This window comes from Macaca nemestrina, chromosome 15 (genome assembly GCF_043159975.1).
Source record: "Macaca nemestrina isolate mMacNem1 chromosome 15, mMacNem.hap1, whole genome shotgun sequence".
In the NCBI taxonomy this organism is placed as follows: Eukaryota; Metazoa; Chordata; class Mammalia; order Primates; family Cercopithecidae; genus Macaca; species Macaca nemestrina.
Window position 1 is genome coordinate 49593414 of NC_092139.1, and position 20724 is coordinate 49614137.

General features: G+C 40.7%; 1 protein-coding gene and 1 long non-coding RNA gene across 30 annotated transcripts in view; one reads left to right on the top strand and one right to left on the bottom strand.

Annotated features, from left to right (window-relative positions):
* The window catches only part of LOC105481485 (mono-ADP ribosylhydrolase 2), a 2105812-nt gene that overhangs the window by 1973238 nt on the left and 111850 nt on the right, over positions 1 to 20724 (top strand). For 27 of the 29 annotated variants that reach the window (XM_071080856.1, XM_071080850.1, XM_071080851.1 and 24 more), the window contains one exon: positions 19568 to 19630. The exons of the other annotated variants lie outside the window; for them this stretch is intronic. In XM_071080856.1, coding sequence (XP_070936957.1) covers positions 19568 to 19630 — 63 coding nt within the window. The remainder of the gene's footprint in view (positions 1 to 19567; positions 19631 to 20724) is intronic. 29 annotated transcript variants of the gene reach the window in all.
* LOC139358771 (uncharacterized) overlaps positions 1 to 20724 on the bottom strand; it is a 54533-nt gene that overhangs the window by 4206 nt on the left and 29603 nt on the right. Inside the window, exon 2 of the long non-coding RNA XR_011614277.1 lies at positions 9571 to 9623. This is a non-coding gene — a long non-coding RNA (uncharacterized lncRNA). The remainder of the gene's footprint in view (positions 1 to 9570; positions 9624 to 20724) is intronic.

Sequence of the window (20724 nt, forward strand, 5' to 3'; positions counted from 1 at the left end):
TTTCTTTTTTAGTTTATAGAATACTTTGCTCTTTATGTTGAAAAACTGTCCATTATTACTGGCTGTTGGCCACTTTTTCATTTCTAGGGTAATAGATTTGTACTATAAAATTTCAACTCTGGTCAAAGCAGACAGCGTGTTATAAAAAAATACACTGAGCACAAATGCAGTCATAAAGTCTCATATTTATTTACCTCTCAAAGTGAAAGGGCTTATAGTATTTTAGGGAAGCAGCATTTTTTAAATACTAGGCACTCAGTAAATATTTGTGGGTGGCCAAGTGAATGAATAAACGAATAAGCAAATGAACGATGGGAATTTACCATGACCGCAAATCATTTCTCTTAAGTGAAGTGTACTGTTTGTTTTCCTGTGTGTGTGTGGAGGGGGCAGTTAAATGAGATAAATCTCATTGTTTAAAGAGTTCTTTAGGGACTACCAGAGTAGTGTACATGGTAATAAAACATTGTTCTCCAAAGCAGAATATTGTAGTTACAGTTACAGGAAGACTATTAACCCCTTTCTTTTTCTAGAATTGGCTGCCCTGTGTGTAATTTAGGTTTTGAAATCTTCCTTTTCCTGGGCAGAGAATCGGTCCCAGAATATCAGACCTATGTTTATTGGAAAACAGCTCTATCTACCGCAGAGCAATTTGTGTTGTCCTTATTAACAAAGATCTTTGGAAGGTGAAGGTCATTTCAGGCCAGTGCTAAATAGCAATGAATTTGTTAGGGTGTTTTCCGAATGCTAAAAGGAGATGGACATCAGAACCTGGACATGATTTTAAGGCAGTTGGACCAGGTGTAAACCTCGGATGATCAGTGGGAATTTGTGTACTTTATTTAATGGGAAGCCTCAATTGCATTATATAAAAAGTGAGGCAAGTGTAGCATACACCTTTCAGTATTGGGGGTGAGGATTGCATGAGATAACACGTGGAAAGTATTTACCATAATGCATAACGACTACCACTACTATGATCTATTTCTATACTTCTGACATCAAATATGTGTTTTTTTTCCCTCACACTAACCAATTCCCTAATTCTCCAGACACCAATTGGTTGTTCTACAATTTAAGTCAAGCCTTACACTATCTAGAGTGAGCATCAGAGAGCACAGATTAAGGACTCAGTCCCACAGGACTCCCCCGACTTCAAGATACCCATGGCAAGTCCAGGCAACCTGTACTTCTGACAGACCAGCTACAAAGTCACAAAGTTGGGGGGTTCCCATGACTCTTTCTTGGTTTGATAATTTGCTGGAATGGGTCACAGAGCTCTAGGAAAACAATTTACTTACTACTACCAGTTAATTACAAAGGATGTTGGAAAGGTTGTAAATGAACAGCCAGATGAAGCAGTGCATAGGGCGAGATCTGGAAGGGTCCCGAGTGCGGGAGCTTCTGTCCCCGTGGAGTTGGGGCATGCCACTGTCCTAGCATGTCAGTGCATTCGTCAACATGGCAGTTCTCCTACCCCTGTTGTTTAGGTTTTCTATGGAGGTTCCATGACATTGGCATGACTGATGAAATCATTGGCCATTGATGACTGACTCAGTCCCCAGCACTCTTCTCCTCTCCATAGGTCAGGAAATGGGGCCGAAAGCTCTAGCTCTCTAGTCACAAGGTTGGGGGCCCTGGCAATTGGCCCAACCCTGAAGCTATCGAGGGGCCCACAAAGAACCACCTTAGATTATTAAGCTTAAACTCAGGTATGATTAAAAGTGACTTATGAAACAAATGATGTTCCTATCAGTCAGGAAATTACAAGAGTTTTAGAAGCTCTGTTCCAGGTACCAGGATGAAGACTAAACATATATTTCTTATTTATATCACAGTATCACACTAAAGCATAGGAAGTTCTCGATAAAATGAAAATAAATAATGGTCAACCCTACCTTTACATATTTTGATGCCAAGTGTCAAGAAGGATTATTTATGAAACTGTTCTCACATAAGTTTCCATTTCCTCCTTTGTACACATAAGAGGGCCTGATCAGGTCAGAAGAAATCACATTTCACACCAATGGTTTTTTGAGCCAAAGGCACAGGGGTGTGGGGGTGTAGGGAGGCAGGTTGGGATGCTTTCTGCTGGCAGTGGTGTCTTGAAGAGCACAAGGCAGGGAAAATAGGGGATGGTTGGAAGAGGGCAGCTAGGGTAGAAGAAAAGTAAGTACAGAGGAGAGACAGGGAGAAAGGGAGAAGGGAGAGTGGCATGGTGAAGAGCTTGACTTGCCAGAGTTAATTCTCTTTAGGCAATATTGGGGTTTCTTGGAAGGAAATCTCCCCTATTATGGATTTAGAAGATAAAAATCAGTTTCCATAAAAGAAGGAGTATTAGATACACTAAGCTGGATCATGAAGAGATAAAATGTATGAAAATTAAAAAGAGGATGCAAAAAGAAAAGGACAAAAATATATTAAAAATTAGTTCAACTCCTGCTGGGTTCTTCACACTCACAGCTGATTAGAAGGTGGGAGAAATCTGTGTAACATATTTGTGGAGCCTGCTCAGCTCGAAGTCCTCATATACCTCCCCACCCCACCACCCACCTTCCCACACACACCCTACTTTTGGGGAGGCTGGCTCTGGGCTCTTTCTCACTGATTGTTGGCCAGAGACAGCACTCCCTTGCTATGGGGGCCTCTCTACAGAAGATGCATGTCCTCATGAGATGGCAGCTGGCTTCCCTGAGAGCAAGGCACGGGGGAGAGTGACAGCATGTCCCGGCTGGAAGTGGCAGTCCTCTTATGGCCTAATCTCAAAAAGGACATAGCATCACTTTGGTTGTATTCTGTTAATTAGAACCGAGTCCCTAAACCCAGCATACATGCAAGAGGAGGGGACTTAAAATCCATCTCTCGAAGGAAGGAATCTCTGAGAATTTGTGGGCTTATTTTTAAAACCATCATCATCCCAAACAGCATTCTCTTTAGTTTCTTGTTCCAAGACTCCTACATCCCGACTATGTCTCTGTCTCTGCTTTTGGATTCTTTGAGATCTCTTTAAATATTAAATCCCACTTATTGACTTAAGTTCAAAAGTCCTTTCCAATACCATCTGAAGTCTTGGAATCAGTGAAAACATGTCAGACGCAGGCACTTTGCTGTCTTGCAGAAAGTAATGGCTGGTGGACAGGAGGCAGTTGGAGGTTATCCCAACAGAAGATCAAGCCAATTCCTACACTACAAGGGTAATCACCCCGCAATGAGTTCAGGTGTGCGGTTTCCTAGGCTGAGTCATCTGCTATTTCATCAGGTCTCCCTAAAACAGGGGTCTTCTGTAAAGGACCAGATGGGAAATGTTTTTGGCTTTGCGGGCCACATGTGGTCTCTGCTACATATTTTGTACATTTTATCACAACCCTTTGAACATATAAAAACCATTCTTAGCCAGCAGGCTGTACAGAGTCAAGACTGCAGGATGTAGTTTGCAGACCACTGCTGCAAAATAATCATAGAGAGGTGCTCGTCATGTCCTTGGAAACATTTCAGATATGCTTCTCCATACCACCCAGCCATGATAAGAGCCTCCTTTCCATAGCTCTCACATTTCCTAAAAGATCCAATTTGTCTTACTTCAGACAAAGAGCTGGGAGTCCTTTTTTCAGGTTGGATACATTTTACATAGGATTACTCTCATTCCTTCAGGGAGACAGAAACAGGTTCAAAAATTAAGTCACTAAAATGACTAATGTGATACTGTCAGAGAAGAATTATGAACCTGCAGGGTTACGGTCTCTCAGAAAACTCATATTGCGTTTCTATCCATCACGTGAATAACAATAACCTTCTCCAACAAGCAGAGTGAAAAATGTACGGACTGCCAGTAAGTATTCCTTACTGCTGGCTAAATGCTGGCACCACACAGGCTTTCCATGGCAATGGGAATTTGTGTCAGAGTTGGCTTTTAATGTGGAAAATAATCCAGTCTCATACTTTGGCTTTTATGGCTTTGCTGTTTTCTAGAACATCAGCGTGCCTCGTGAATGACATTCAATTCTCCACAAACCAAAACAAAAGCCTTTTTTGTGCGTCTTTATCAGCAAATGAAATCAAAATTCTTGGATGAGAATTCTAAAAATCAAAAAAATCTACGTTTTATTTTTACCAGGGCATTAGTAAGAGATGTATTACTTAGCCCACGAGTTGACAAAAGAAAACGTGTTAACATGTATGTGTGATTAATGAATTCATACTAGAAGAGGGAAAAACGGGGGGAAAAAACTGGAAGAAGAAACTAAAAGCTGTTCATCTTACTAATGTTTTGTAGCCCCAGATAAGTAGTGCTGCTTTCTTTTTTTACTCCCATGCCTGAACATGTAGTACTACAAAATTGCTGACTCTAGGTCCTACATGAAAACCGTGCAGAGACTTGAAATCTCTTGCAAGAGTGGGGAGTTCTATGAATAAATAAATTGTTTAAAGGGTCAGTGAATCAGGTATATACCTCGTTTTGTAATCATAAAAACAGACTCAAGTCTGTTTAACCCTCTTAAGATTTACCTCATAGGACTCATTATTAGTTGTAATTAAAACTGACCAAAAAGTCATAATTCAATTAGCTTTAATAGGACAGACTTTGAAGGGTCATATTTTATTTTGGATACAAAATGTTTCTTCCTGCAATTATTTATTCTTGTAAATTATTCTGATTTAAAATTTATTGGCCAGTTGTTGAAGAAATTATTTACTTGCCATTTATTTGAATGGTTCAAGTAGCATATGCATATATTTAAGTATTTATCCTAACATTTTCATGTGATCGGGGAAACTTTTGCTCCAACTCGACATGTTTTTGATTGACGTTTGATGTCACAAGACAGCATTTGTTACAATACCATTATTTGGAGGTTTTCATAAGAAAACCTTACTACAGCCTAAATGTTATAAACTAAGGTCATTTAGACACTTCTAGAAGCAAAAGATCTTCTGGGTTGCATAAAACAGGGAAATTGGGTTTATCAAGTCCAAGATCATCTGACATTAGTAATGAGAACTGGGAGAACTAGAATAATTTATTCTTATAAGCAAACTGCTGAGAAGATAGAAAGACCTGAAAACCTTTCTCAAGCTGTTGCTGTAATATTGTTCTCCTGCGGTCTTCCTTATGGATAGTGCTATATCACCCCTCCACCATCGGACTGTTTCTGTCTACTGCTGCCAGCTACCTCCACTGCCTCCTCATGGGGCTCTACCTGTTTAGAGAGGAAGGGAATCTGCATATTAAATAACTGACCCTAGAACCAATGAGGAGCTCTGCATATTAAATAACTGATCCCAGAACCAATGAGGGGCTCTGCATATTAAATGACTAACCCTAGAACCAATGAGATGGATGAGGCTAATGTCCATTAGACAGACCGATTCTCATTTTCAATGAGTGCAGTCACTTGCAGAGATCTCTCTTTTCACAGATCACAAGACTGCCTGATATATTTTTTACCAAACATATTTCTGTGGAGAAAAGGCAGCTGGAATTCCTTTAAATTTATCCAAAAAAGGACATTTGATGAGGGCAAACTTCTACAAATTGACCGATTTGGCAGAAAGAGCAAAGAACATGCTACAGTACTCCTTGGTGAGGGATTCATGTGTCGTTCTATGCCTACAGCATTGTACATACTGGCAATGCATAATAGTCTGTGGCCTACTCTGCCACCAGGAGAGAGGAAACAGATGTTCCTATCTGTCTTTTGATGTGGCTTCTGATACTTACATTGATTTGTCTAAAATAGCATCAGCTACCCTAGAAAATTTTTTTCCTAGTCCTTGATTGGCTAATTGTTTCAGGTGACTATTAAGAATGTGGGCCAGGCACGGTGGCTCAGGCCTGTAATCCCAGTCCTTTGGGAGGCCAAGGTGGGCAGATCATGAAATCAGGTGTTCGAGACCAGTCTGGCCAACATAGTGAAACCCTATCTCTACTAAAAATACAAAAAATTAGCCGAGTGTGGTGATGTGTGCCTATAATCTCAGCTGCTCAGGAGGCTGAGGCAGGAGAATTGCATGAACCTGGGAGGCAGAGGTTGCAGTGAGCCGAGATCACGCCACTGCACTCTAGCCCAGATGACAGTGCGAGACTCCATTTCAAAAAAAAAAAAAAAAAAAGAGCATGATTATCATCTCAAGATGATCCACTGTCAGCGGGTATTGCCCTGTTACAGGGAAAAGACAGAGACCATTGGGAAGTGAACAGACAGGAAAAAAAAATCACATAGTATTTTATTTATTCAAAGTGAAGTAAGACCCCAGTAAGACTTTTTGGAATAGATCTAATGAAAAATCGAGGGTAAATTTAAATTCAACACCAGGAGGTCTTAGCACTCCCTGCTCCATACAGTAATTATAGAACTGTGGTTATAGGTAGGAAGACTAGATAATTAGAGTGTTATCAGTAGTCATGGGAGAAGTGACAGGTTCATTACTAAATAAAAGTAATTTACCCTAAATTGAAAATGACAGCTGATGCCTTCTAAAAGCACAGCTTGATGAGAAAGAAATCATGAGGATATTGGATATATGCAGGAGAAGAAGGAATGGCAATAGATCTGAAATCACAAAATATATGCAGAAAGGAGATGAGGGGGCTTAGAGTTCTCCTTTTGCTTAGGCTGGTCCCGAGGGCCCATAATAGGCTATATTCTTATTTATGATATAAAGAGAACAGATATTGGAAGCAACTGTCTCAGACCATCCGTCAAAATGTACAACCCAGACAAGATCACAAAAGGAAAAAATAAAAAGCTAACAGGAGTATCAGGAAGTAGCATAACTATATTAAAATTGACTGTTATATGCACATTTTACTTAAGAAAATCTTATACAAATTTTCTAGAAGTTATTCTAGAGGGATTTCTCCTGGGCTGTTTTTTTTCTCTTCATCTATTTGACCTCACTTTTTATTAAAAGATCTCTGTTGCATTTCTCATGGTCACCTTAAACCAGAATGTCCCCCTTGTTCCCAGACTCCACAGCATGCAGTTTTCCCAGGCTGTCAGCTGGAGTGGAATGCAGGGTGGCATCAAAGCATGGTGACTGACAGCTTGCCTTTAGCAGGCAAATGATGGAGGCTCAAATCGTACTTCTGCTCCCCGCTAGCTATGGGAGCTTTGGAGAATTGCTGAGACTAGAACAACATTTCTCCACCTATAAAATAGAATATTCATGATATCTGTATTATTAAGTTGTTAAGAATGTTCTTCAGGATAATTCAGAGGTTTTACAGTAGAGGCCGACACCATTCCTCATTCTTCACACCTCCGTCCAACCACTCACCAAAGCCAGTTGATCCGATCTCTTGAATCTCTTTTCAGTCCATCCTGTTCTCTCCCTCCTCACCTGCTGCCCCTTTATCTCAGGCTTCTGCTATCTCTTGTCTAGAGTATTTCAATCAATTTCAAGTGGGTCTTTCATATTGTTACGTATTCCTATCCCACAAAACAGCCAGGTGAGAACCCACCCATGGCTTCCGACTGCCTCACTCCCAGCAAAGAGCACAAAGCCCTTTCTAATGTGACCACATTCTTCACCTGGCTTCAGTCCTTCCCCACTCCGTTTGTTGTCTGCTCCAGCCATACTAAATTACTGTGACTCTCCAAATGTACATGCTCCCTGTCACCTCTGGGGCTTGCTCCCCACCCAGTGGAACATTCCCTCTCTCCTCAACTCGTCCTACTCCATTTGCGTGAATAGTTCCCACTTAGATCCATTGTGAAGCACCTGCCACCAGCACTCCTGCCCCACAGGCCCCTCCTAAGTCTTCGAAGATGCCAAGGCCTTTCTCACATAAGAGTTCCTGGGCATGCTTTTCACTCCACCTGGAGCGCTCATCCTTCTCTCCCCTTTCACCTCATTCATTCCTACTGATTAATTTTGCTTCACAAGTACCTTAGGCATATCAGCTCAAATGACACTTCCACAGGGAAGGCCTCTCCAATACCCTCGTTTGTTAGAAGCCATCTTAGCAACCTACATTTCCCTTCATTAGCACTTATCATGATTGGGGATACTATATTTGTGTAATTATTTGGTTTAAAAATCTCTGAGAGCAGATCCCTCCAAGCACATGCTAAGACAAAGATTCAAGGGCCAGCAGTTGATCTGGGGAGTGATTCCCAGGAAGGGCCAGTAAGGAAGTGGTGAGGTGAGATAGAGAAGGGGAGGAAATAAAAACAGGTGCATGAACAAGTAGATTGTCCTGCGGGCAGCTGAGACTCAGTCCTGCAGGAGAACTCCAGGAAACAGTGTGGATGTGCTCTGAGGAATCCCACTCCAGGGGCATGGATGCCAGGGTAGGGGTATTAGTTCAGCCCCTCCTGTCTATCATTGGTTGAGGGCTGCTTCTGGGATATTAACTCCCCAGCACCTCAGTATTGGCAGGACAAGCATCCTGTTGAGACCAGAAAAAACCCTCAGGCCACATGTTCAGGAGAAGAAGCCTCTGGTGCACACAGAAATCAGAGGTAAGTGCCAGGAACAATGGCCAGGGCTTTGACAGCTGTGGCTACAGTATCCATCTGTCCCACTGGACTCAGCCCCACAGCCCTTTTCCCCACTAGTTATCGCTAGAGCAGCACTGTTAACAGAAATATACCATGAGTTACAAATGCTTGTGTTGTTTTACATTTTTCAGAAGCCACATTTAAAAAAAGGTGATATTAATTTTAACGCTACATTTTACTTAACCCAATAGATCAAAAGTAGTATCATTTCAACATACAACCAATATGAAAATTGTTCCTTAGATATTTTACATTTTTTCACACTATATTCAAAATCTGACATATATGTAACATTTACAGCACATCTCAATTTGGACTTGCCTCATGGTCCATGGAGTGCCCATAGCCATGTGTGGCTAGTGGCTATCACAGTGGGCAGTTCAGCTTTAAAGGACAGAGTCTGGGAGAGACTGAGAGCTCAAAAAATGCTCAGTGACAAAAGTCTCAGCTGGGGCAGTGCCTACCCTGAGCAAATTTCACTGACCGCCCCCAGGACTGGAATTAGGTGCTTAACTTCAGAGCACCTGCTGCCCTCCCTGCTACTTCCAGCACAATGTTAGCTGTACCTAGCTGGGGCTTGTGTTCACTCATCTGTCTCCCCAGCATCCTCCTGGAGCCGGTGGGGCCCCCAACTTGTTCATTCCTGTGTCCGCAGCACCTGATACAATGTCCAGAACAGAGGAAGCTTCCCCAAAGTTTTGCTCAATGATGAATCTCTTTTAAGATAAGCTGATTAAATTATCATCTTTAGTGAAATGTTAGTGAAAATGTAAATTCTATACATTGATTTTATGAAAGGTCTATTTTTGTCTTAGAAATATTAGTATAGCCGTAAGGGATTATTCATCTCATGGCTACAGAGATTCAGAATTTGGACAATGAACAATATAATAATAAAGTGGGCTGTTCATAGCCACATGTAATTAACAAACATAAATCGTAGCATACTTTCTACTTTTACCTGTTAATATTCTGGAGCCTAGACCAATCGTATTAGTCTGTTTTCATGCTGCTAATAAAGACATACCCGAAACTGGGAACCAAAAAAAGGTTTAATTGGACTTACAGTTTCACATGGCTGGGGAGGCCTCAGATTCATGGTGGGAGGTGAAGGACTTCCTACATGGTGGCGGCAGGAGAAAACGAGGAAGAAGCAAAAGCAGAAACCCCTGATAAATCCATCAGATCTCATGAGACTTACTCACTATCATGAAAATAGCACAAGAAACACCAGGCCCCATGATTCAATTACCTCCCTGGGTCCCTTCCACAACACATGGGAATTCTGGGAGATACAATTCAAGTTGAGATTTAGGTGGAGGCACCGCCGAACCATATCAACAATCATTCTCAAAGAGTGGGGCTGCACTCATAGCAGCAGGATCACCCGGGAATTGATTGGAATTGCAGTGCTCAGGCCCTGTCCCTCTCCACTGAACCAGACCCAGCTATTTGTGTTTTAACAAGCCCTCCAAGGGCCTCTACTGCACAGTGAAGTTTGAGGACCAGTACTCCAGATAAAGTAATTTCCAAGTTACTCCTTTAGAAGGAAAGCAGGAGATCTTAGACAACAGCTTCCTGTGCCTAAAATTCCACACAAACAAAACATTTGGTCTATCTGCCTGAAGGTGTGTGGTTTCTCTACTTGCAAATTAATTTCATATGAAGTAAAGAGAATATGTTGAAATTTATTCTGGTTGATACAATGTCAAATAGCTATTAGCAAAACATTTGGCTAAACAAAGCTATTACTGGAAATCTGTAATGTTTAAAGAGAGGTAAAATACACATAGACAGCCCTCTTGTTTTTATACTTGTCAGTCAGCTTTGGAGTGGTTGTTGAGTTTTATCATCTATGGGATCATATTGAGGGCAAGAGCAAATTTTTGGAAAAAGTTTATACAAAATCATGGGAGACCCATATATTTCTTTCGTCCTGAACTTCAAAATTCCAAATCAGCATCTTAAAAGTTTGATTCCTACTACTTAAAAGAGCATGTCTCAATATGGAAGGAACAAGTATTTTAAAGGAAGAAAGTGGTAGAAACACAGAATTGGTTTTTGCTTCCCATGATAATATGGGGCTGCGCACAACCTCAGATATATGTGTATTGAATTAGACCTTGGAGAGAAAATAAATTAGGTCCAGAGAGCAGGAGACTTTCCCTTTGGGAGTTGCCCTAGACAGACCCTGGAACTCACACATGTACATCTTCAGTCAGTGACTTCCCAAAGAGCCATTTGGGCAATGCCAAGTGGAGAATTGAAGCACTTACCCCTTTCATCCAGCAAAAATACCCAACATTCATTCATACCTACATATATGAAACAACATTTTTTTATTTTTCTCTGGGTAATCATCTCTAGCCTCAGTTTCACTTTGTGCAGGCATACACATCACATGAAACCTTTCCATTCCTCTCCCTTCTGTCAACTCCTAAAGGGAACGGCTTTTGTCTTCTGAATAGCCTAATTTATTCTCTCTCTAGCATCTTGAACATTGTAGGTACTCAACAAACATTAATTGATGACAAAGCTATATAACAGCTTTTGAATTTATTCATGGGATGATTCTTCTATTTAAAGAACATCTTTATATACTTTCCATTCTTCAGCAAAAAAAAAGCAAAGAAAAAAAAATGTTTCATCTTGCCAGTTCTGTATTTAACATCTGCACAGAGCACAGTGTGTGCCTGTTTTAAACAAATGTGTAGGCACACTGGTTATGTAGATTCAGGAATGTAAATGACAATACAGAGAAATGTAATTTTTAGAAGAAAATTTAACCTTAAGGCTTAATGAAAAAAATGTAGTTGCTGTTTTATCAGAGAGAGCGAGAAAGGGAGAGAACAAGGAAATCCCATTGTAATACTGTTATGCTAACCTCATTTTGGCCATGATTTTCCCAGTTATAGAGTGGACACCAGGTTATGTGCATATCTGAGAACTGGTATAATTTATCATCAATTTGCAAGCATAGATCAACCAGTAGAATAACTGTGTCAGTATAAGTTGATTTCTAACTTCAGTTGTACCATGAAGTCATTGGAAGACTTTGGGAAAGTTACTTAATTCTCATTTGTTAGTTACTTTTAAAAAACAGCCACATGAATATATTTCCTATTATTGTCATTCCTTAATAGTCATTGATTGTGTACAGGATGCTTTGTATCTCTGCAAGGTGCTGCAACTTCCCCAGGGAAGCCCGCATTCATGAATAGTGTTTACAAAGTACTTGGAAAGCCTTGGATTAAAAACTAACGGTATCAGAGTAAAAGTATTTGTATTAACATGCCATATGGGAGAACCATATATTATCTATTAAGAGGCTATGTGTGGTATTGAAAATAGCTCTCTGGTGCATTGCTTTGTGCTATTTTTATACCAAGATATGCCATGGCAAGTTTTGGTATGCCTGGGTCATACCTTCAATGTTGAAATGCTACAAAATTCAATCCTTCCACAGGTATTTGTTGAGCTCCTTATTGTGCACTTGTCTCTCTGCTTACCATTACATAAAACATATGGAAGGCCCAGTGGCACCTACAGTCTCATGCATTTCCTCTCTTTGAACACGTCTTGTTAAACTGAAGTCCCCATTAACAGGCACACAGGCTTAAAAAAATTACAGGTTCCATTTTTCCTCCTCCTTCTACATGGACAATACTGTTTTGAGACACACTGATAGAGATAGGGCTGACACGATTGTCTTGTCTGTCCTAATGTTCGAAGAGTGACCCGTGAGTCTTGTACCCCCTCTGTTAATGGGGCATGGATGCAGCACTATTTGAGTTTATTTTGGGTAGAACTGGCAGCCAGGAGAGCACTACCACCCAGCATTTCTCCAAACTGCCTACACATGCTGCACCACATTCCCGGAAGACGGTAAGTCATTAGTCTAGAGAACTATATTGAAACGAGTTCCATACAAAATCTGCCCCTGCCTGGGGAGGCGATTCCTTCTCTTAGCTAATTGCTCTAGTAAGGAGACAAGGGGCAATGGGTGTATTATCACAAGGTCCTGAGATCTTATGTCGGGGCCACCATCCTTGAAAAATTCTGTTCTAAATGACATGTGGAACCTCATGCTTCATAAGTAACTGAAAGATCCTGGAATAGAAGATAATTTACCTCTTTTTTTCCTGATTCATTTGTGAACTATCCAGGCAAGTCCAGGTGGCAAGAGCGTATTTCATTAACTGGAGAATAGTTATTGAACCCCTACCAGGTACTTAGGAAACATCGTTTAACAAAGCAGACAAAGATCCTTGCCTCGGTGGAGCTTACATTCAAGGAGGGGCGGGAACACATAAACAGTGAACATGATACCTACCTAAATTAGAGGATACGATATATTAGAAGATGATGGACAACTGAAGAACCAAAGAGAAAAAGTTGATCGGGATGAGAAGGATGGATTGTGTGAGGGTGGGGAGGTGATGCAATTTTAAATGGAAAGTTCAGCACAGATTTCATTGAAAGGGGACAGTTAAGCAGTAACTTGAAGGGGCTAGAAAGAAAGCACTCCAGGTGGAGGGGTCAGGCAATGCAAAGGCCTGGGGAGAAGAGACCCCAGTATGCTGGAGGAACAGCACAGAGGCCAGCATGGCTGCAGCAACTGAACCAGCAGGATACTAGGAGAGAATGAATATATGCAGAGAAACAATGAGGGTCTCCACCATGCAGGATATTACTGCCATCAGAGCATTCAAGCAGGGGAGTGGTATCAGCTGCCTCACACTTTAAAACAAACCAGCTTCTAGGCTAAGAAGAGGTGTTAAGAAAAGAACTGCAGCAGCAAAACATATCAGGAAGTCATTGCCACTACCCCGGAGAAAGGGGATGGAGGATGGCCCCAGCTGGCACTGGCGAGAACAGAGGGATCCTAACTATTAATACTTGTGCTCCCCACACTTCATCATTTGATTTTTGGGAACCATTAGTTAAGATCAAAGACACATGAAATGTTTAAACGAATCCACAATTTAATGAAATTCAAGCAGAAGCTGAGATAGATGCCACACCTCATCTACATAGAGAACTGAAATATGATTCAAGGAAAAAAATAATCACGCTTTGGGGGAAAATGAAATTTCTCTCTTAATCCCTTGACATGTGTTTATGGAGCCCTTAACAGATAAGGCACTGTGCTGAGTGCCAGGACACCACAAAAAAGGGACATCTCTCTGCAGAGGGCTTACAGCTTAGCTCTTGCAGGTGAGCAGAGGTCTTAGGATTCTGCAGGGCAAGAAAGAGAGACTCCAGCATTTGGCATGATCTGGACCTGTGTTTAATTCTCAGCTCTGCCACGAACTGTGTGACTTCAAGAAAGTGACTTTGATCTCCCACAAGCTTGATTTCTTCATCTTCAAAAATGGAGATAAAGTTGAATAGGATGGTTGCGACGTTCATGGTTATGTGTGTGAGGTGTGTGAGCATGTAAAGGCCTGGTGCAAAGGAGACACCTATAGGAAGCAGCAGCTATGACTCCTGCTAGGTGGAGACTGTTCACTGCACACCTTTTATCTGCCCTAAAAGATGCACATTAGGCTTTTCATTAAAATAATGAGGCAGCCAATGCAGAAATTTTTCTAAGAGTAAGCTATTAAAATAGATCAATCAGCTAATGACATCTCCTGAACAAAATTTGTAAAGGTTTGGAACTAACCTTCCCTCCCTCCTTTCCTTCCTTCTTTCCTTTCTTCTTTAAGCCATTAAGCAGGGCTGAGAAAAGTAGGTTTAAAGTAGGTTTGCATTGGAGGGAAGATGGTGGTGAGGGGGCACAGAATTTGGACAGGGTCAGAAGGACTTCTCTGTCCCAGACCACTGTGAACTAAAGAGACACAACAACTGAATGCTGTATGATCCTAGATTGCTATTAGGATATTCTTGAAAATTGGATAAACTCAAATGTGATCTGTAGCTTAGACAGCAGGAATGTCATCTATGTTAATCTTCTGATCTTGATGGTTGTATTGTGGTTATGAAAAAGAATGTCCTTGTTTGTAGAAAATACATACTAAAGTATTCAAGGCTGATGGGCATGATTAGGAGGTGATTATGTCTGCAACTTACTCTCAAATGGTCCAGGAAAAAAAGAGTTCTTGTCCTGTTCTTGCAACTTTCTGTTGCTTAAAATTATTTCAGAATAAAAATGCCTTTAGCATTAAACACAAAAGTTTAGAGTTGTAGCACTGCACTCACCTGATATGAGAGCCAGAGGGGTTGATTCTCAATGTCTGTTGTGTTCAATGTTAATTGAATTAATCCAGATGAGATTATCATTTCCCACATTTTTGCTGATTCATAATTTACGTATCTTACCCAGACAACAAATACTTACATTTCTAAGTAGGCAGTAGTAGGCCCCGACATCAGCTAAGACTGGGTTGAAACTGTCCCCTGCTGCCATCAATTGCTAGCTGTGGAATCTTAACACCCCTGTGTCTCAGTTGTCTCATCCATGAAATGCAGATAATAATACCCGCCTCATGCAGTTGTTATGAGAATGAAGCTTGATAACTTTTGCAAAGCATTTAGACACTGAGTGGACCATATGCAATATTCAGTAAGTGTTAGCTGGTATTAACTAATATTATTCTGTTGCTCACATAGCTCTATAGTTAAATAAAACATAAACATCATTATATTGATGGCAGTGCAGACCCTTTAAGAGCATTCCTCTGTTATGTCAGCTAATTTTACTTTTCAAATATGTGCCTTCTAGAGAATTTTGAAACGTATGAGTTGAAAATATAGATGGTGAAATACAAAATTAAAGACTGGATTTTTTTTATAAGAGACAGCTAATTTTTTTTAAAGTTAACTTAAAGCCTTCCTGAGCTGAGAAAAATAAATACATCATCTGTATTAATCAGTTATTGCCATAATAATGCTGTGCAATAAGTCACCCCAAAATGCATCCCCTACCACAAAAATTTTTATTCTCATGCTCACAGGTCTATAAGATAACTGTGGTCCAGCTGATGTAGGCTGGGCTCAGTGGGGTGGTTCTACTGCAAGCTGTGAGTTGCTTGGGTTCAGTTCCAGACAGTGACTTGGGTTCAAACTTGCTCCATGTATCTCTCATCCTCCTTAAGCCAGGCGCTACAGGGGCATCTTCTTGTCATGGCAAATGTCAGGAACACAAGAAACAAATCCTTTTATGCAGCACATGTAAATCCTTTGCTCACATTCTCTCCACTAGCATTTCATTAGCTAAATTAAGTCCCATGGTCAAGTCCAACATCAATGGCATGGAAGTATTTTTTGCTCACAATGGGAGGACACTGATATATGTGTCTGTCTGTGCCCAGAAAACTATAGACCTTTAGAAGAAAAGACAACAGTATACCAGCATGAAGTACACATCAGATTGTTTCCCCCATATAGGGATGGATTTGTTCAGACTTATGTCTCCTTTATCTTCCTATCACCATGTAGAGTTCACAAAAGGAACTACAAATATCAGGATAGCAATCCGTGATCATGTGGTTGAGATTTTGCCCTTGCAGAACTCTCCCATGTAGAATTAAACATGGATGGCTTGCTTATCATAGTCATGTTGCAGCAGGAGCCTCTTATTTCTATAAAATTTCTGAAATATTCTTGCAAACAGTACACACTCAATAATTATTAGTTGAAAGAGTAGGAGGCAGAGTACTAATACGGGATAAATCAGAAGGACACAACCAGTAGAATTCTCACAGGTTTCTGTGCTTTTTCAGCATGGGAAAGTAAAGTGTTATATTACACTCAACATGAATGCTATGGAAATTTATCATCTGAAGTAAATATGTGATCTTAAAGGAATATTAACTAAGAACAGTTAGCTTCTATGTGACATTATTTAAGCTAACAAAATAGCCTCGCACTTCCCTGTATTTCTTCACCTTTATCGTAAACCTTTTAAAATCCCTTCTAAAATCCCTTCTAAAAACCTCAAGTTTACACATCCCTCTGCTTAACTTTTTATTGTTTATGTGCTTCCTGTGACGATAGCTAGACAAACAAGGCTGATAAAAAGAAAGCTTGTCCTTATCAAAGACTTACGGGTAACTGTGTTAATGTGCCTTGCTTTTTCTACCAGTGGAAGCCCCCTATTTCACTAAGAACTCACCCATTTGCAGCATTTAAAATGGATGGAAAGTTCTAAGCCAGCCAAAATGTCCTTCTAAAAGAATGAAATGATTGTTAATCTAATTGCCCAAGAATGCGTACGCTGGGCTTGGAAAATAAGCCTTCTACATTGGTTCCCCCTGCTGGATTTGAGGATGCACTGTCTTGGAAATTGATGAAAGCAATATAACTGGACCTTTTTATCTAAGGGCATGTTACTGGAATGGCAAATCCAGCATTCTTCTAGAAAGCATTCGCTCTGTGATAAACGTGCCAAGTGTTTCTTGAGTTTGCTTCCCAAGGGCAGAAATACTGCAAATAGAAAACTGTGCCTCTGAGACTCAAAGTAGAAAACGAAAGCATGCCACTCAGATGTCTGTTCTAGCGAGAGGGGTGGCACACAAGGGAACTAAGGATAAAAACCCAGAAGCAGTAGATTAGGTAAACTGCCAGACTGGTTGTTACTATCAGAAAGCTGGATTTCGGGGTCTGACCATGAATTTCCTTTTATGCATTTACAACTATTAGAACCAGTTCCTTACATTTCTGTAACTTAATTTCTGTTTTTCTTTCCCTTCTTATCTTCTTCTCTTCATAAGAAATCTCCCTACCTCTACTCTGTAGAAGATGTGGTAACCAGACTAATTTTAAAGGAAACTTGTAACCTGCAAACGTCAGGGCTATTGTGAAGTGTGTTAAAAGGTCTGTCTGTTGAGGGAGACAGAGAAGCTGGCAGATCTTTCCTGCTTGACTCTGAATCCATTTGGTGGGAGGAAAGGGACAGATATTGGCTAAGTTTTTGGCACATGCTCCTGCACCAACTTGGCCTTGTTAAGACAGCAAGAACAGCAGAAGTGACTATTTCCTCCCTAGAGCAAAGGCCAATGCTGTTTCCTTCATGGAGAACCAGAACAGGGAAAATGTCAGATAATCATGTGGTACTTGTAAATATGCCACTGAATTTAAGTGGCATACAGAGCCACCCCAGCTTCTCGTATTATATTCAGGCCAGGTGTGGTGTCTTACGCCTGTAATCCCAGCACTTTGGGAGGCTGATATGGGAGGATTGCTTTAGTGCAGGAGTTCAAGACCAGCCTAGGCAACAAAGCAAAACCCCGTCTCTCCAAAAAAATAAAAAATTAGTCAGGCTTGGTGGCATGTGCCTTGTAGACCCAGCTGCTCAGGAGGCTGAGGTGGGAGGAGTGCTTGAGTCCAGGAGTTAAAGGTTGCAGTGAGCTGTGAACATGCCACTGTACTCCAGCCTGGACAACACAGCAAGACTCTGTGTCTATAAAAAACAAAAGAAAACAAAAAGTAGTTATATTATGTTCACCATCACAAACGACACAGGGCTAAGCCAACACAGGGGATCCTGTACATATATTTATTGACTGCATTCTTTGCCAACCTCAGAGTATAACTCCTTTTTCTTTTTTTATCCTTCTTTTATAAACTTTTTTTTCCCCTATTTAGGTCAAATCTAAATGTTTCCCCATCTGAAACTTTCTTCAATAGGTTGTTTTCCAGAGCTGCAGGTGAAATGCTTCCCCACTGCTTCTGAGGCTCTTACTTCAGCTCTGCTACTAGTGGCCTCCTCTTGGGAGGATTCTCTTGCCTCGGAATTAAGAGTTGATAGGAGGAGAAGATGGCGGGTCAAAGCATTCAAGCAAAACAACGTTAAGTGATTCAGGCCTGCTCGTGGGTCAGGAATTTTTAAAGGGTTCAGCTGGATGTCTCTTCTGCTCCTTGTGACACTGGCTGAGGTCTCTGCTCAGCTGCATTTGGTTGGCAGCTGGCTGGGTGGAAAGGTTCAAGAAGGCTTGGCTCACAGGTCTGGCCCTACATGCTCCCCACACATCTTTTCTCTCTCTCTCCGTGTGTCTCCCTCTATTTGGCAGGCCAGCCTCAGCTTCTTTACAGCATGGAGGCTGGCTTTCCAGGGGTAGAAAGTAGAGATTGCCAGTTCTTGAAGGGTAGCTTGGAGGTCCCAGAATATCACTTCCATCATATTCCATCATATTTGTCTAAAGAAGTTTCACAGCCAGTCAGGACTTAAAGAGAAGGAATGGGCTCCACTCCTTCAGAGACAAAGCATTTGTAGCCATCTTTAACCCACATGAATATAGGTTGGAAACTTCTGCTTCTATTTTCTGTACTTCACTATATGTTTTATACTTTGTTCTTATGTCTTTGTATAAATTCATCATTTTTATTTGCTTCATTTTCCAAACCAAAAGCAATTGGGAGACCCTCCCAGCAATGACTTATAAAATCATGCCTATACTTAACTACTTAACCTTCAAAAAGTTTATTATTTCCACAGATAAATCCACAGATATAGTAGCTATTTTAAGAAAAAAGAAAGTTTTAGAAAGTTGCTAATATACAGCCTTCATTGCACCTGACCAGTTATTTTTCATATAATTATATATGATAGCACAAATTCAACCAACATAATCTGTTCAAGACAAAATATTTTATAGCATAGGTATGTTAGACTGCCATATGCAAGTTAAGTGAAAATTGACCCTTTTTTGCAGCATATATCACACAGAGAAGTAAAGGGCAAGAAACTTAGCCAATCTTCCTTACACAGTGCATGTTACTTAAGTCAAGGGAGAAAAGTGGACTGGAGTTGAAGTTTGTATTATATTTTGGGAAATGCCGAGTAAGGAGAGACTTGTTACCAGGACCACTGAGTGAATTTTGTTTACCGCAGTTAAACATTTCATCTAGCAAATCATGTGAGAAGGGATGAGTATAAATGCACCTATTTATGTAGGTAATTTTTCTGTTTCATGCCTCTGATTCATCCCTCTGCCTGGCTTTATGGGCAGTCATGCTACATTGCTTACAATTAATTTCAGTGCTGCATATTAGCCATAAAGAGATATTTCACAAGTTGACCTGATGCATTTTTTTTTCCTCTGTGGTTTTCTTGAAAGATGAGAATGGTCCAGAGGAAAAGCAAAGTGTGGAAGAAATGGAAGGACAGAGCCAAGATGCAGGTAGGCTCGGATTTCTTTTGAGAAGCTGCCTAGGCCTTATCCGCAGAGGTGAACAATAACTTCACTCAATATTATTATCTGAAAATGCTTATAGCTTTCACCAGATGAATTCCAGTGTTCATTCAGGTCTCCCTCAGGAAGCCACCGTCTCCAATCACTATAAGTTGACTGTGCTTTCAAACAGAGTGGTACATTTTCACACATCCTTCACCAATTCCATTTTCTGCCCTATAACAGTTTGCCTGGTAAAATTCTAAGAGGGACGGGCGGAAGTTGGAAGTGCCAAGCCAGAGCTTGGCTGAGTTAGGGTAAGCTCAAATTTGTACATTTAGCTTGAGGGAAAAAATGAAATAAAAACTGATTAAAGGAAATGAAGAAGAGGCTTGCCCTGTACAGCGAGTAGAATGTTCTTTAGTGTATTGCATTAAATTTTGAAGAGCTACGCTTCAGGTTATTTCTCTGCATATTGTAGGAGATGGTGCGATGGGCCTGACTACCCCACACACAGAGCTCTAAGTAAGATCTAAACCCTTCCTGACATCCCCTCTGTTCACTAAAGGACAGATGTGTCCATTGAAAGTTTATAGATTCCACACTGTAGATTATAAATTGAACATTTTTAAATAAAATAGCACTTAAGACTCAAAAGGGATTGAAGTCACCTGTGATTTATTATCTCTTCCTATCCATTTTTATACTCAGCCATGCTCTCCTTTAAAAGAATGATAGGCACAATCATTCACTTACCAACATAACCAACAAAAAAATAAAAATAAAAATCCCCGTGCCCTTTAGTTTCCCAGTTATTCTCCCAATTGTAATGAGGCCCATGAAGGGCCACTTTTGAAACAGTGAGCCCTACCGTTTGCCAAGCACATGCTAGGCCATATGCTGAACTCTTGGAATTAAACCAGGTAGTGTGATAAGTTTTTCGCTGTAAAATTCTTGCATTAACCTTGGAGATGTTGCTAGGGGTCTGGAAACTTTTATTATTAACCTGGAAGACGAATTGAAGAAGGCCAATCAGAGAAAGCACTGAAGCAAAGCAGCAAGGACTTTGTGTACGTGCACCTGGGTCGGCCGGCGTCCTTTGC